Consider the following 13,572-nt stretch of genomic DNA (forward strand, 5'->3'; position numbering starts at 1 on the left):
TGTACAAAACAGCATAACAGGCACCTTTTTAGGATACTCTGGCTGTCTCCTATATACTTAACCCACAATAGCTTTCTACATAAACAGCAGCATTATACCCCCTACAACTGCATTTGGCTTACATTCATCGCAATAGCTGTTTCCACAACAAGGGATGACAACAGCATCGTTCATTATGTCTTTGCAGATGAGACACAACAGCTCGTCAGGAATTGGATCATCATCTTCTGAGGAGGAGGAAGGATCTTCAGGTAGAAAAGGAGGTTTTTCTTTCTTTCCCATTGCATAAGCCTCTCTAAAAATCAAATAGTGGACACAGATAAAGCCAAGGTTAACCAATGTAAGTCTATACCAAGAAGCTGTAGTTATAATTTAGAGTAGTCTTCCAAAATAGAAAATCCCATTATTGTATATCTAGAAAAACAGACAATATTTCAACTTAAATATTCATACATTGACACACACGCAAATGTGTGTATATATGGAAAATGTCACTTACCCAGTGTACATCTGTTTGTGGCATGTACTGCTGCAGATTCACATGCTTTGCATAAGTACGCCATCTAGTGTTGGGCTCTGAGTGTTACAAGTTGTTTTTCTTTGAAGAAGCTTTTTCGAGTCACGAGATCGAGTGGTGACTCTTCTCGGTGATAGTGTGCATGGGCATGGCATACACTCCTTTCTTGGATTGTTTTCCCGCAGGAGGGTGAAGTAAGGAGTGAAGAAATGTATATGTACACATCTATCTGTCTGTCATCTATCTATATATATATCTCTCTCTCTATCTATCTATCTATCTATCTATCTATCTATCTATATATATATATATATAAAGACAAGATGTCCATGCAATGTATATACATATTTACATAAAGAAAGTACCACAACGGAAACAGGCTTCTGGGGAGGAGGGAGGGCGCATGTGAATCTGCAGCACTACATGCCATGAACAGATGTACACAGGGTGACAATTTCCATTTGACAGCATGTGTAGCTGCAGATACACATGCTTTGCATAGTCTGAAAAGCAGTCTCCTCCTAAAATAAGTGGTAGCTAGCCTGGAGGAGTTGGAGTAGTTTGAAATAGTGTTTTAAGCACTGCTTGACCAACATTTGCTTGTGGGCGAGATAGCACATCCACACAGTAGTGTTTATTAAATGTGTGTGGTGTGGACCATGTGGCTGCTTTGCATTTGTCTGCCATTGGCATATTTGAAGCTCCTTTCTTTCTAGTAGAATGTGCTTTAGGAGTTACTAATAGTTGCCTTTTAGCTTTAAGATAGCAAGTTTGAATACACTTTACTATCCATCTGGCCAATCCTTGTTTTGAAATAGGATTACCCTTACAAGGCTGTTGAAAAGCCACACAAAGTTGTTTACATTTTCTAAAATCTTTTGTTCTGTCTATATAATAAAAGAGAGCTTTTTTGAGATCAGGAGTGTGGAGAGCTCTTTCAGCAACTGGATCTGGCTGTGGAAAGAAGACTGGCAATTCCACTGACTGATTAAAGTGAAAAAGTGAAACCACTTTGGGTAGACATTTTCGATTTCTCCTAAGTACTATTTTGTGTTTGTGAATTTGGAAGAAAGGTTCTTCTAAAGTGAATGCTTGAATTCCACTAACTCTCCTTAAGGAAGTAATTGCTACCAGGAAAGCAACATTCCAGGAGAGAAATTGAAGAGCGCAAGGATGCATGGGTGTAAGGAAATGCCTCCTTGGCATGGATGCCCCCTGACTTTTTGCCTTTGCTGATGCTATGTTTACAATTGAAAGTGTGCTGAGGCCTGCTAACCAGGCCCCAGCACCAGTGTTCTTTCCCTAACCTGTACTTTTGTATCCACAATTGGCAGACCCTGGCATCCAGATAAGTCCCTTGTAACTGGTACTTCTAGTACCAAGGGCCCTGATGCCAAGGAAGGTCTCTAAGGGCTGCAGCATGTCTTATGCCACCCTGGAGACCTCTCACTCAGCACAGACACACTGCTTGCCAGCTTGTGTGTGCTAGTGAGGACAAAACGAGTAAGTCGACATGGCACTCCCCTCAGGGTGCCATGCCAGCCTCTCACTGCCTATGCAGTATAGGTAAGACACCCCTCTAGCAGGCCTTACAGCCCTAAGGCAGGGTGCACTATACCATAGGTGAGGGTACCAGTGCATGAGCACTGTACCCCTACAGTGTCTAAGCAAAACCTTAGACATTGTAAGTGCAGGGTAGCCATAAGAGTATATGGTCTGGGAGTCTGTTTTACACGAACTCCACAGCACCATAATGGCTACACGGAAAACTGGGAAGTTTGGTATCAAACTTCTCAGCACAATAAATGCACACTGATGCCAGTGTACATTTTATTGTAAAATACACCCCAGAGGGCACCTTAGAGGTGCCCCCTGAAACTTAACCGACTGTCTGTGTAGGCTGACTAGTTCCAGCAGCCTGCCACACTAGAGACATGTTGCTGGCCCCATGGGGAGAGTGCCTTTGTCACTCTGAGGCCAGTAACAAAGCCTGCACTGGGTGGAGATGCTAACACCTCCCCCAGGCAGGAGCTGTGACACCTGGCGGTGAGCCTCAAAGGCTCACCCCTTTGTCACAGCCCAGCAGGGCACTCCAGCTTAGTGGAGTTGCCCGCCCCCTCCGGCCACGGCCTCCACTTTTGGCGGCAAGGCTGGAGGGAACAAAGAAAGCAACAAGGAGGAGTCACTGGCCAGTCAGGACAGCCCCTAAGGTGTCCTGAGCTGAGGTGACTAACTTTTAGAAATCCTCCATCTTGCAGATGGAGGATTCCCCCAATAGGGTTAGGATTGTGACCCCCTCCCCTTGAGAGGAGGCACAAAGAGGGTGTACCCACCCTCAGGGCTAGTCGCCATTGGCTACTAACCCCCCAGACCTAAACACGCCCTTAAATTTAGTATTTAAGGGCTACCCTGAACCCTAGAAAATTAGATTCCTGCAACAACAAGAAGAAGGACTGCCCAGCTGAAAACCCCTGCAGAGGAAGACCAGAAGACAACAACTGCCTTGGCTCCAGAAACTCACCGGCCTGTCTCCTGCCTTCCAAAGAACTCTGCTCCAGCGACGCCTTCCAAAGGGACCAGCGACCTCTGAATCCTCTGAGGACTGCCCTGCTTCGACGACGACAAGAAACTCCCGAGGACAGCGGACCTGCTCCAAAAAGACTGCAACTTTGTTTCAAGAAGCAGCTTTAAAGAACCCTGCAACTCCCCACAAGAAGCGTGAGACTTGCAACACTGCACCCGGCGACCCCGACTCGGCTGGTGGAGAACCAACACCTCAGGGAGGACCCTCGGACTACTCTACGACTGTGAGTACCAAAACCTGTCCCCCCTGAGACCCCACAGCGCCGCCTGCAGAGGGAATCCCGAGGCTTCCCCTGACCGCGACTCTCTGAAACCTAAGTCCCGACGCCTGGAAAAGACCCTGCACCCGCAGCCCCCAGGACCTGAAGGACCGGACTTTCACTGCAGAAGTGACCCCCAGGAGTCCCTCTCCCTTGCCCAAGTGGAGGTTTCCCCGAGGAAGCCCCCCCTTGCCTGCCTGCAGCGCTGAAGAGATCCGTTGATCTCTCATAGACTAACATTGCAAACCCGACGCTTGTTTCTACACTGCACCCGGCCGCCCCCGCGCTGCTGAGGGTGAAATTTCTGTGTGGACTTGTGTCCCCCCCGGTGCCCTACAAAACCCCCCCTGGTCTGCCCTCCGAAGACGCGGGTACTTACCTGCAATCAGACCGGAACCGGGGCACCCCCTTCTCTCCATTCTAGCCTATGCGTTTTGGGCACCACTTTGAACTTTGCACCTGACCGGCCCTGAGCTGCTGGTGTGGTGACTTTGGGGTTGCTCGGAACCCCCAACGGTGGGCTACCTTGGACCAAGAACTGAACCCTGTAAGTGTCTTACTTACCTGGTAAAACTAACAAAAACTTACCTCCCCCAGGAACTGTGAAAATTGCACTAAGTGTCCACTTTTGAAATAGCTATTTGTGAATAACTTGAAAAATATACATGCAATTGAGATGATTCAAAGTTCCTAATGTACTTACCTGCAATACCTTTCAAACAAGATATTACATGTTAAATTTGAACCTGTGGTTCTTAAAATAAACTAAGAAAAGATATTGTTCTATAACAAAACCTATTGGCTGGATTTGTCTCTGAGTGTGTGTACCTCATTTATTGTCTATGTGTATGTACAACAAATGCTTAACACTACTCTTTGGATAAGCCTACTGCTCGACCACACTACCACAAAATAGAGCATTAGTATTATCTATTTTTACCACTATTTTACCTCTAAGGGGAACCCTTGGACTCTGTGCATGCTATTCCTCACTTTGAAATAGCACATACAGAGCCAACTTCCTACATTGGTGGATCAGCGGTGGGGTACAAGACTTTGCATTTGCTGGACTACTCAGCCAATACCTGATCACACGACAAATTCCAAAATTGTCATTAGAAATTGATTTTTGCAATTTGAAAAGTTTTCTAAATTCTTAAAAGTCCTGCTAGGGCCTTGTGTTAGATCCTGTTTAGCATTTCTTTTAGGGTTTAAAAGTTTGTAAAAGTTTGAATTAGAACCTAGAACTAGTTGTAGATTCTTAAAAAGTATTCCAACTTTTAGAAGCAAAATGTCTAGCACAGATGTGACTGTGGTGGAACTCGACACCACACCTTACCTCCATCTACAGATGAGAGAGCTAAGGTCACTCTGTAAACTAAAGAAAATAACAATAGGCCCCAAACCTACCAAAATACAGCTCCAGGAGCTTTTGGCAGAGTTTGAAAAGGCCAACCCCTCTGAGGGTGGCAACTCAGAGGATGAAGATAGTGACTTGGAGGGAAATTCCCCCCCTCCAGTCCTACTTAGGGAGAGCAGGGCTTCTCAAGCCCTGACTCCACAAATGATAGTCAGAGATGCTGGTTCCCTCACAGGAGGGACCAACAACTCTGAAATCACTGAGGATAACCCCAGTGAAGAGGACATCCAGTTAGCCAGGATGGCCAAAAGATTGGCTTTGGAAAGACAGATCCTAGCCATAGAGAGGGAAAGACAAGAGATGGGCCTAGGACCCATCAATGGTGGCAGCAACATAAATAGGGTCAGAGATTCTCCTGACATGTTGAAAATCCCCAAAGGGATTGTAACTAAATATGAAGATGGTGATGACATCACCAAATGGTTCACAGCTTTTGAGAGGGCTTGTGTAACCAGAAAAGTGAACAAATCTCACTGGGGTGCTCTCCTTTGGGAAATGTTCACAGGAAAGTGTAGGGATAGACTCCTCACACTCTCTGGAAAAGATGCAGAATCTTATGACCTCATGAAGGGTACCCTGATTGAGGGCTTTGGATTCTCCACTGAGGAGTATAGGATTAGATTCAGGGGGGCTCAAAAATCCTTGAACCAGACCTGGGTTGACTTTGTAGACTACTCAGTGAAAACACTAGATGGTTGGATTCAAGGCAGTGGTGTAAGTAATTATGATGGGCTGTACAATTTATTTGTGAAAGAACACCTGTTAAGTAATTGTTTCAATGATAAACTGCATCAGCATCTGGTAGACCTAGGACCAATTTCTCCCCAAGAATTGGGAAAGAAGGCGGACCATTGGGTCAAGAACTAGGGTGTCCAAAACTTCCACAGGGGGTGACCAAAAGAAAGGGGTCACAAAACCTCCCCAGGGGAAGGGTGGTGAGACAGCCAAAAATAAAAATAGTCAAGAGTCTTCTACAGGCCCCCAAAAACCTGCACAGGAGGGTGGGCCCAGAGCCTCTTCACAAAACAATCCTGGGTACAAGGGTAAAAACTTTGATCCCAAAAAGGCCTGGTGTCGAAACTGTAGTCAGTCTGGACACCAAACTGGAGACCAGGCCTGTCCCAAGAAAAGTTCCACTCCAAACTCCAATCCAGGTAACACTGGAATGGCTAGTCTCCAAGTGGGATCAACAGTGTGCCCAGAGCAAATCAGGGTCCACACTGAAGCTACTCTAGTCTCTGGGGGTGGGGTGGATTTAGCCACACTAGCTGCCTGGCCTCCTAACATGCAAAAATACAGGCAGCAGCTCTTTATTAATGGGACAAGTGTAGAGGGCCTGAGGGATACAGGTGCCAGTGTCACCATGGTGACAGAGAAACTGGTTTCCCCTGGCCAATACCTGACTGGAAAAACTTATACAGTCACCAATGCTGACAATCAAACTAAAGCACATCCCATGGCAATGGTAACTTTAGAATGGGGAGGGGTCAATGGCCTGAAACAGGTGGTGGTCTCCTCAAACATCCCAGTAGACTGTCTGCTTGGAAATGACCTGGAGTCCTCAGCATGGGCTGAGGTAGAGCTAAAGACCCATGCAGCCATGCTGGGTATCCCTGAACTGGTGTGTGTAAAAACAAGAGCACAATGCAAGGCACTGGGTGAAAAAGTAGAGCTGGAGTCTGGAAAAATGGCCCAGCCTACCAAGAGAAAAGGAAAGTCAGTTGGGAAACCAACTGCAACACAGTCAGAAAAAGAGAACCTCTCTTCTCAGGAAGAAGTTCTGCCCTCTGAGGGAACTGAGCCTTTGGAGCTTGAACCTTATCAGGTTGAGCTCTTAGGCCCAGGGGGACCCTCAAGGGAGGAGCTGTGTAAGGGACAAGAAACCTGTCCCTCTCTTGAAGGCCTTAGGCAGCAAGCTGCTGAAGAGTCCAAGGGCAAGAAAAATGGAACACATAGGGTCTATTGGGAAGATGGACTCCTGTACACTGAGGCCAGAGACCCCAAACCTGGTGCCACTAGGAGAGTGGTAGTGCCTCAGTCGTTCAGAGAGTTTATTCTGACCTTAGCCCATGATATTCCCCTTGCTGGGCATTTGGGACAAACCAAGACGTGGGAGAGGTTAGTCAACCACTTCTACTGGCCCAATATGTCCCAGAAGGTTAAGGAGTTTTGCCTCTCCTGCCCCACCTGTCAATCCAGTGGTAAGACAGGTGGGCACCCAAAGGCCCCCCTCATTCCACTTCCAGTGGTGGGGGTCCCCTTTGAAAGAGTGGGTGTGGACATAGTTGGTCCACTGGAACCTCCCACAGCCTCAGGAAATATGTACATCCTAGTAGTAGTGGATCATGCTACTAGGGATCCTGAAGCTATTCCCCTTAGGTCGACTACTGCCCCTGCAGTAGCCAAGGCCCTCATTGGTATCTTTACCAGAGTGGGTTTCCATAAGGAGGTGGTGTCTGACAGAGGTACCAACTTCATGTCAGCATACCTAAAAAACATGTGGAATGAGTGTGGAGTGACTTACAAATTCACTACACCATACCATCCACAAACTAATGGCTTAGTTGAGAGATTCAACAAGACATTAAAAGGCATGATCATGGGGCTCCCAGAAAAACTCAAAAGGAGATGGGATGTCCTCTTGCCATGTCTGCTTTTTGCTTACAGAGAGGTGCCACAGAAGGGAGTAGGATTCTCACCCTTTGAACTTCTGTTTGGCCACCCTGTAAGGGGACCACTTGCTCTTGTTAAAGAAGGCTGGGAGAGACCTCTTCATGAGCCTAAACAAGACATAGTGGACTATGTACTTGGCCTTCGCTCTAGAATGGCAGAGTACATGGAAAAGGCAACCAAAAACCTTGAGGCCAGCCAACAGCTCCAGAAGTTTTGGTATGACCAAAAGGCTGCACTGGTTGAGTTCCAACCAGGGCAGAAAGTCTGGGTTCTGGAGCCTGTGGCTCCCAGGGCACTCCAGGACAAATGGAGTGGCCCTTACCCAGTGCTAGAAAGGAAGAGTCAGGTCACCTACCTGGTGGACCTGGGCACGAGCAGGAGCCCCAAGAGGGTGATCCATGTGAACCGCCTTAAGCTCTTCCATGACAGGGCTGATGTAAATCTGTTGATGGTAACAGATGAGGATCAGGAGGCAGAGAGTGAACCTCTCCCTGATCTTCTGTCATCAGACCCAAAAGATGGCTCAGTAGATGGAGTGATCTACTCAGACACCCTATCTGGCCAACAGCAAGCTGATTGTAGGAGAGTCCTACAACAGTTTCCTGAACTCTTCTCCTTAACCCCTGGTCAGACACACCTGTGTACCTATGATGTGGACACAGGAGACAGCATGCCTGTCAAAAACAAAATCTTTAGACAGTCTGACCATGTTAAGGAAAGCATCAAGGTGGAAGTCCACAAGATGCTGGAATTCGGAGTAATTGAGCGCTCTGACAGCCCCTGGGCTAGCCCAGTGGTCTTAGTCCCCAAACCTCACACCAAAGATGGAAAGAAAGAGATGAGGTTTTGTGTGGACTACAGAGGGCTCAATTCTGTCACCAAGACAGATGCTCATCCAATTCCTAGAGCTGATGAGCTCATAGATAAATTAGGTGCTGCCAAATTCTTAAGTACCTTTGACTTGACAGCAGGTGTAAAGAAATGGCTCCCTGTTGCAGTTACCCCCCACTTTTTTGCCTGATACTGATGCTGACTTGACTGAGAAGTGTGCTGGGACCCTGCTAACCAGGCCCCAGCACCAGTGTTCCTTCACCTAAAATGTACCATTGTATCCACAATTGGCACACCCTGGCATTCAGATAAGTCCCTTGTAACTGGTACTTCTAGTACCAAGGGCCCTGATGCCAAGGAAGGTCTCTAAGGGCTGAAGCATGTCTTATGCCACCCTGGAGACCTCTCACTCAGCACAGACACACTGCTTGCCAGCTTGTGTGTGCTAGTGAGGACAAAACGAGTAAGTCGACATGGCACTCCCCTCAGGGTGCCATGCCAGCCTCTCACTGCCTATGCAGTATAGGTAAGACACCCCTCTAGCAGGCCTTACAGCCCTAAGGCAGGGTGCACTATACCATAGGTGAGGGTACCAGTGCATGAGCATGGTACCCCTACAGTGTCTAAACAAAACCTTAGACATTGTAAGTGCAGGGTAGCCATAAGAGTATATGGTCTGGGAGTCTGTCAAACACGAACTCCACAGCACCATAATGGCTACACTGAAAACTGGGAAGTTTGGTATCAAACTTCTCAGCACAATAAATGCACACTGATGCCAGTGTACATTTTATTGTAAAATACACCCCAGAGGGCACCTTAGAGGTGCCCCCTGAAACTTAACCGACTATCTGTGTAGGCTGACTAGTTTTAGCAGCCTGCCACAAACCGAGACATGTTGCTGGCCCCATGGGGAGAGTGCCTTTGTCACTCTGAGGCCAGTAACAAAGCCTGCACTGGGTGGAGATGCTAACACCTCCCCCAGGCAGGAATTGTCACACCTGGCAGTGAGCCTCAAAGGCTCACCCCTCCTTTGTGCCAACCCAGCAGGACTCTCCAGCTAGTGGAGTTGCCCGCCCCCTCCGGCCAGGCCCCACTTTTGGCGGCAAGGCCGGAGAAAATAATGAGAAAAACAAGGAGGAGTCACTGGCCAGTCAGGACAGCCCCTAAGGTGTCCTGAGCTGAAGTGACTCTAACTTTTAGAAATCCTCCATCTTGCAGATGGAGGATTCCCCCAATAGGGTTAGGATTGTGACCCCCTCCCCTTGGGAGGAGGCACAAAGAGGGTGTACCCACCCTCAGGGCTAGTAGCCATTGGCTACTAACCCCCCAGACCTAAACACGCCCTTAAATTTAGTATTTAAGGGCTACCCTGAACCCTAGAAAATCAGATTCCTGCAACTACAAGAAGAAGGACTGCCTAGCTGAAAACCCCTGCAGAGGAAGACCAGAAGACGACAACTGCCTTGGCTCCAGAAACTCACCGGCCTGTCTCCTGCCTTCCAAAGATCCTGCTCCAGCGACGCCTTCCAAAGGGACCAGCGACCTCGACATCCCCTGAGGACTGCCCCTGCTTCGAAAAGACAAGAAACTCCCGAGGACAGCGGACCTGCTCCAAGAAAAGCTGCAACTTTGTTTCCAGCAGCTTTAAAGAACCCTGCAAGCTCCCCGCAAGAAGCGTGAGACTTGCAACACTGCACCCGGCGACCCCGACTCGGCTGGTGGCGATCCAACACCTCAGGAGGGACCCCAGGACTACTCTGATACTGTGAGTACCAAAACCTGTCCCCCCCTGAGCCCCCACAGCGCCGCCTGCAGAGGGAATCCCGAGGCTTCCCCTGACCGCGACTCTTTGAACCTAAAGTCCCGACGCCTGGGAGAGACCCTGCACCCGCAGCCCCCAGGACCTGAAGGACCGGACTTTCACTGGAGAAGTGACCCCCAGGAGTCCCTCTCCCTTACCCAAGTGGAGGTTTCCCCGAGGAATCCCCCCCTTGCCTGCCTGCAGCGCTGAAGAGATCCCGAGATCTCTCATAGACTAACATTGCGAACCCAACGCTTGTTTCTACACTGCACCCGGCCGCCCCCGCGCCGCTGAGGGTGAAATTTCTGTGTGGGCTTGTGTCCCCCCCGGTGCCCTACAAAACCCCTCTGGTCTGCCCTCCGAAGACGCGGGTACTTACCTGCAAGCAGACCGGAATCGGGGCACCCCCCTCTCTCCATTCTAGCCTATGTGTTTTGGGCACCACTTTGAACTCTGCACCTGACCGGCCCTGAGCTGCTGGTGTGGTGACTTTGGGGTTGCTCTGAACCCCCAACGGTGGGCTACCTTGGACCAAGAACTAAGCCCTGTAAGTGTCTTGCTTACCTGGTTAACCTAACAAATACTTACCTCCCCTAGGAACTGTGAAAATTGCACTAAGTGTCCACTTTTAAAACAGCTATTTGTGAATAACTTGAAAAGTATACATGCAATTTTGATGATTTGAAGTTCCTAAAGTACTTACCTGCAATACCTTTCGAATGAGATATTACATGTAGAATTTGAACCTGTGGTTCTTAAAATAAACTAAGAAAAGATATTTTTCTATACAAAAACCTATTGGCTGGATTTGTCTCTGAGTGTGTGTACCTCATTTATTGTCTATGTGTATGTACAACAAATGCTTAACACTACTCCTTGGATAAGCCTACTGCTCGACCACACTACCACAAAATAGAGCATTAGTATTATCTCTTTTTGCCACTATCTTACCTCTAAGGGGAACCCTTGGACTCTGTGCATGCTATTCCTTACTTTGAAATAGCACATACAGAGCCAACTTCCTACAGCAGGGTACTGGCAAATAAAAATGGCACCTGGAGCAAAAGAGAAAACAGCATTCTCCACACCTGATGAGCATTATCAGTTTACTGTTATGCCCTTTGGTTTAAAGAATGCCCCTGCCACCTTCCAAAGGTTGGTGAATCAAGTCCTTGCTGGCTTGGAGTCCTTTAGCACAGCTTATCTTGATGATATTGCTGTCTTCAGCTCCACCTGGCAGGATCACCTGGTCCACCTGAAGAAGGTATTGAAGGCCCTGCAATCTGCAGGCCTCTCTATCAAGGCATCCAAATGCCAGATAGGGCAGGGAACTGTGGTTTACTTGGGCCACCTTGTAGGTGGAGGCCAAGTTCAGCCACTCCAACCCAAGATCCAGACTATTCTGGACTGGGTAGCTCCAAAAACCCAGACTCAAGTCAGGGCATTCCTTGGCTTGACTGGGTATTACAGGAGGTTTGTGAAGGGATATGGATCCATTGTGACAGCCCTCACTGAACTCACCTCCAAGAAAATGCCCAAGAAAGTGAACTGGGCTGTGGAATGCCAACAGGCCTTTGACACCCTGAAACCAGCAATGTGCTCAGCACCAGTTCTAAAAGCTCCAGATTATTCTAAGCAGTTCATTGTGCAGACAGATGCCTCTGAACATGGGATAGGGGCAGTTTTGTCCCAAACAAATGATGATGGCCTTGACCAGCCTGTTGCTTTCATTAGCAGGAGGTTACTCCCCAGGGAGCAGCGTTGGAGTGCCATTGAGAGGGAGGCCTTTGCTGTGGTTTGGTCCCTGAAGAAGCTGAGACCATACCTCTTTGGGACTCACTTCCTAGTTCAAACTGACCACAGACCTCTCAAATGGCTGATGCAAATGAAAGGTGAAAATCCTAAACTGTTGAGGTGGTCCATCTCCCTACAGGGAATGGACTTTATAGTGGAACACAGACCTGGGACTGCCCATGCCAATGCAGATGGCCTTTCCAGGTTCTTCCACTTAGAAAATGAAGACTCTCTTGGGAAAGGTTAGTCTCATCCTCTTTCGTTTGGGGGGGGGGGGGGGGGGGGGGTTGTGTAAGGAAATGCCTCCTTGGCATGGTTGCCCCCTGACTTTTTGCCTTTGCTGATGCTATGTGTAGGAGGTTGGCTCTGTATGTGCTATTTCAAAGTAAGGAATAGCATGCACAGAGTCCAAGGGTTCCCCTTAGAGGTAAGATAGTGGCAAAAAGAGATAATACTAATGCTCTATTTTGTGGTAGTGTGGTCGAGCAGTAGGCTTATCCAAGGAGTAGTGTTAAGCATTTGTTGCACATACACATAGACAATAAATGAGGTACACACACTCAGAGACAAATCCAGCCAATAGGTTTTTATATAGAAAAATATCTTTTCTTAGTTTATTTTAAGAACCACAGGTTCAAATTCTACATGTAATATCTCATTCGAAAGGTATTGCAGGTAAGTACTTTAGGAACTTCAAATCATCAAAATTGCATGTATACTTTTCAAGTTATTCACAAATAGCTGTTTTAAAAGTGGACACAGTGCAATTTTCACAGTTCCTAGGGGAGGTAAGTATTTGTTAGGTTAACCAGGTAAGTAAGACACTTACAGGGCTTAGTTCTTGGTCCAAGGTAGCCCACCGTTGGGGGTTCAGAGCAACCCCAAAGTCACCACACCAGCAGCTCAGGGCCGGTCAGGTGCAGAGTTCAAAGTGGTGCCCAAAACACATAGGCTAGAATGGAGAGAAGGGGGTGCCCCGGTTCCGGTCTGCTTGCAGGTAAGTACCCGCGTCTTCGGAGGGCAGACCAGGGGGGTTTTGTAGGGCACCGGGGGGGACACAAGTCCACACAGAAATTTCACCCTCAGCAGCGCGGGGGCGGCCGGGTGCAGTGTAGAAACAAGCGTCGGGTTTTCAATGTTAGTCTATGAGAGATCTCGGGATCTCTTCAGCGCTGCAGGCAGGCAAGGGGGGGATTCCTCGGGGAAACCTCCACTTGGGCAAGGGAGAGGGACTCCTGGGGGTCACTTCTCCAGTGAAAGTCCGGTCCTTCAGGTCCTGGGGGCTGCGGGTGCAGGGTCTCTCCCAGGCGTCGGGACTTTAGGTTCAAAGAGTCGCGGTCAGGGGAAGCCTCGGGATTCCCTCTGCAGGCGGCGCTGTGGGGGCTCAGGGGGGACAGGTTTTGGTACTCACAGTATCAGAGTAGTCCTGGGGTCCCTCCTGAGGTGTTGGATCGCCACCAGCCGAGTCGGGGTCGCCGGGTGCAGTGTTGCAAGTCTCACGCTTCTTGCGGGGAGCTTGCAGGGTTCTTTAAAGCTGCTGGAAACAAAGTTGCAGCTTTTCTTGGAGCAGGTCCGCTGTCCTCGGGAGTTTCTTGTCTTTTCGAAGCAGGGGCAGTCCTCAGAGGATGTCGAGGTCGCTGGTCCCTTTGGAAGGCGTCGCTGGAGCAGGATCTTTGGAAGGCAGGAGACA

The 13,572-nt window shown here is 48.6% G+C and overlaps 1 protein-coding gene across 2 annotated transcripts in view; it reads right to left on the minus strand.

Moving 5' to 3' along the window:
* Positions 1 to 13,572, minus strand: part of RBBP6 (RB binding protein 6, ubiquitin ligase) — a 388,917-nt gene that overhangs the window by 190,620 nt on the left and 184,725 nt on the right. For both annotated transcript variants that reach the window (XM_069209694.1, XM_069209695.1), the window contains exon 8: positions 123 to 295. In XM_069209694.1, coding sequence (XP_069065795.1) covers positions 123 to 295 — 173 coding nt within the window. The remainder of the gene's footprint in view (positions 1 to 122; positions 296 to 13,572) is intronic.

This window comes from Pleurodeles waltl, chromosome 10 (assembly GCF_031143425.1).
Source record: "Pleurodeles waltl isolate 20211129_DDA chromosome 10, aPleWal1.hap1.20221129, whole genome shotgun sequence".
NCBI lineage: Eukaryota > Metazoa > Chordata > Amphibia > Caudata > Salamandridae > Pleurodeles > Pleurodeles waltl.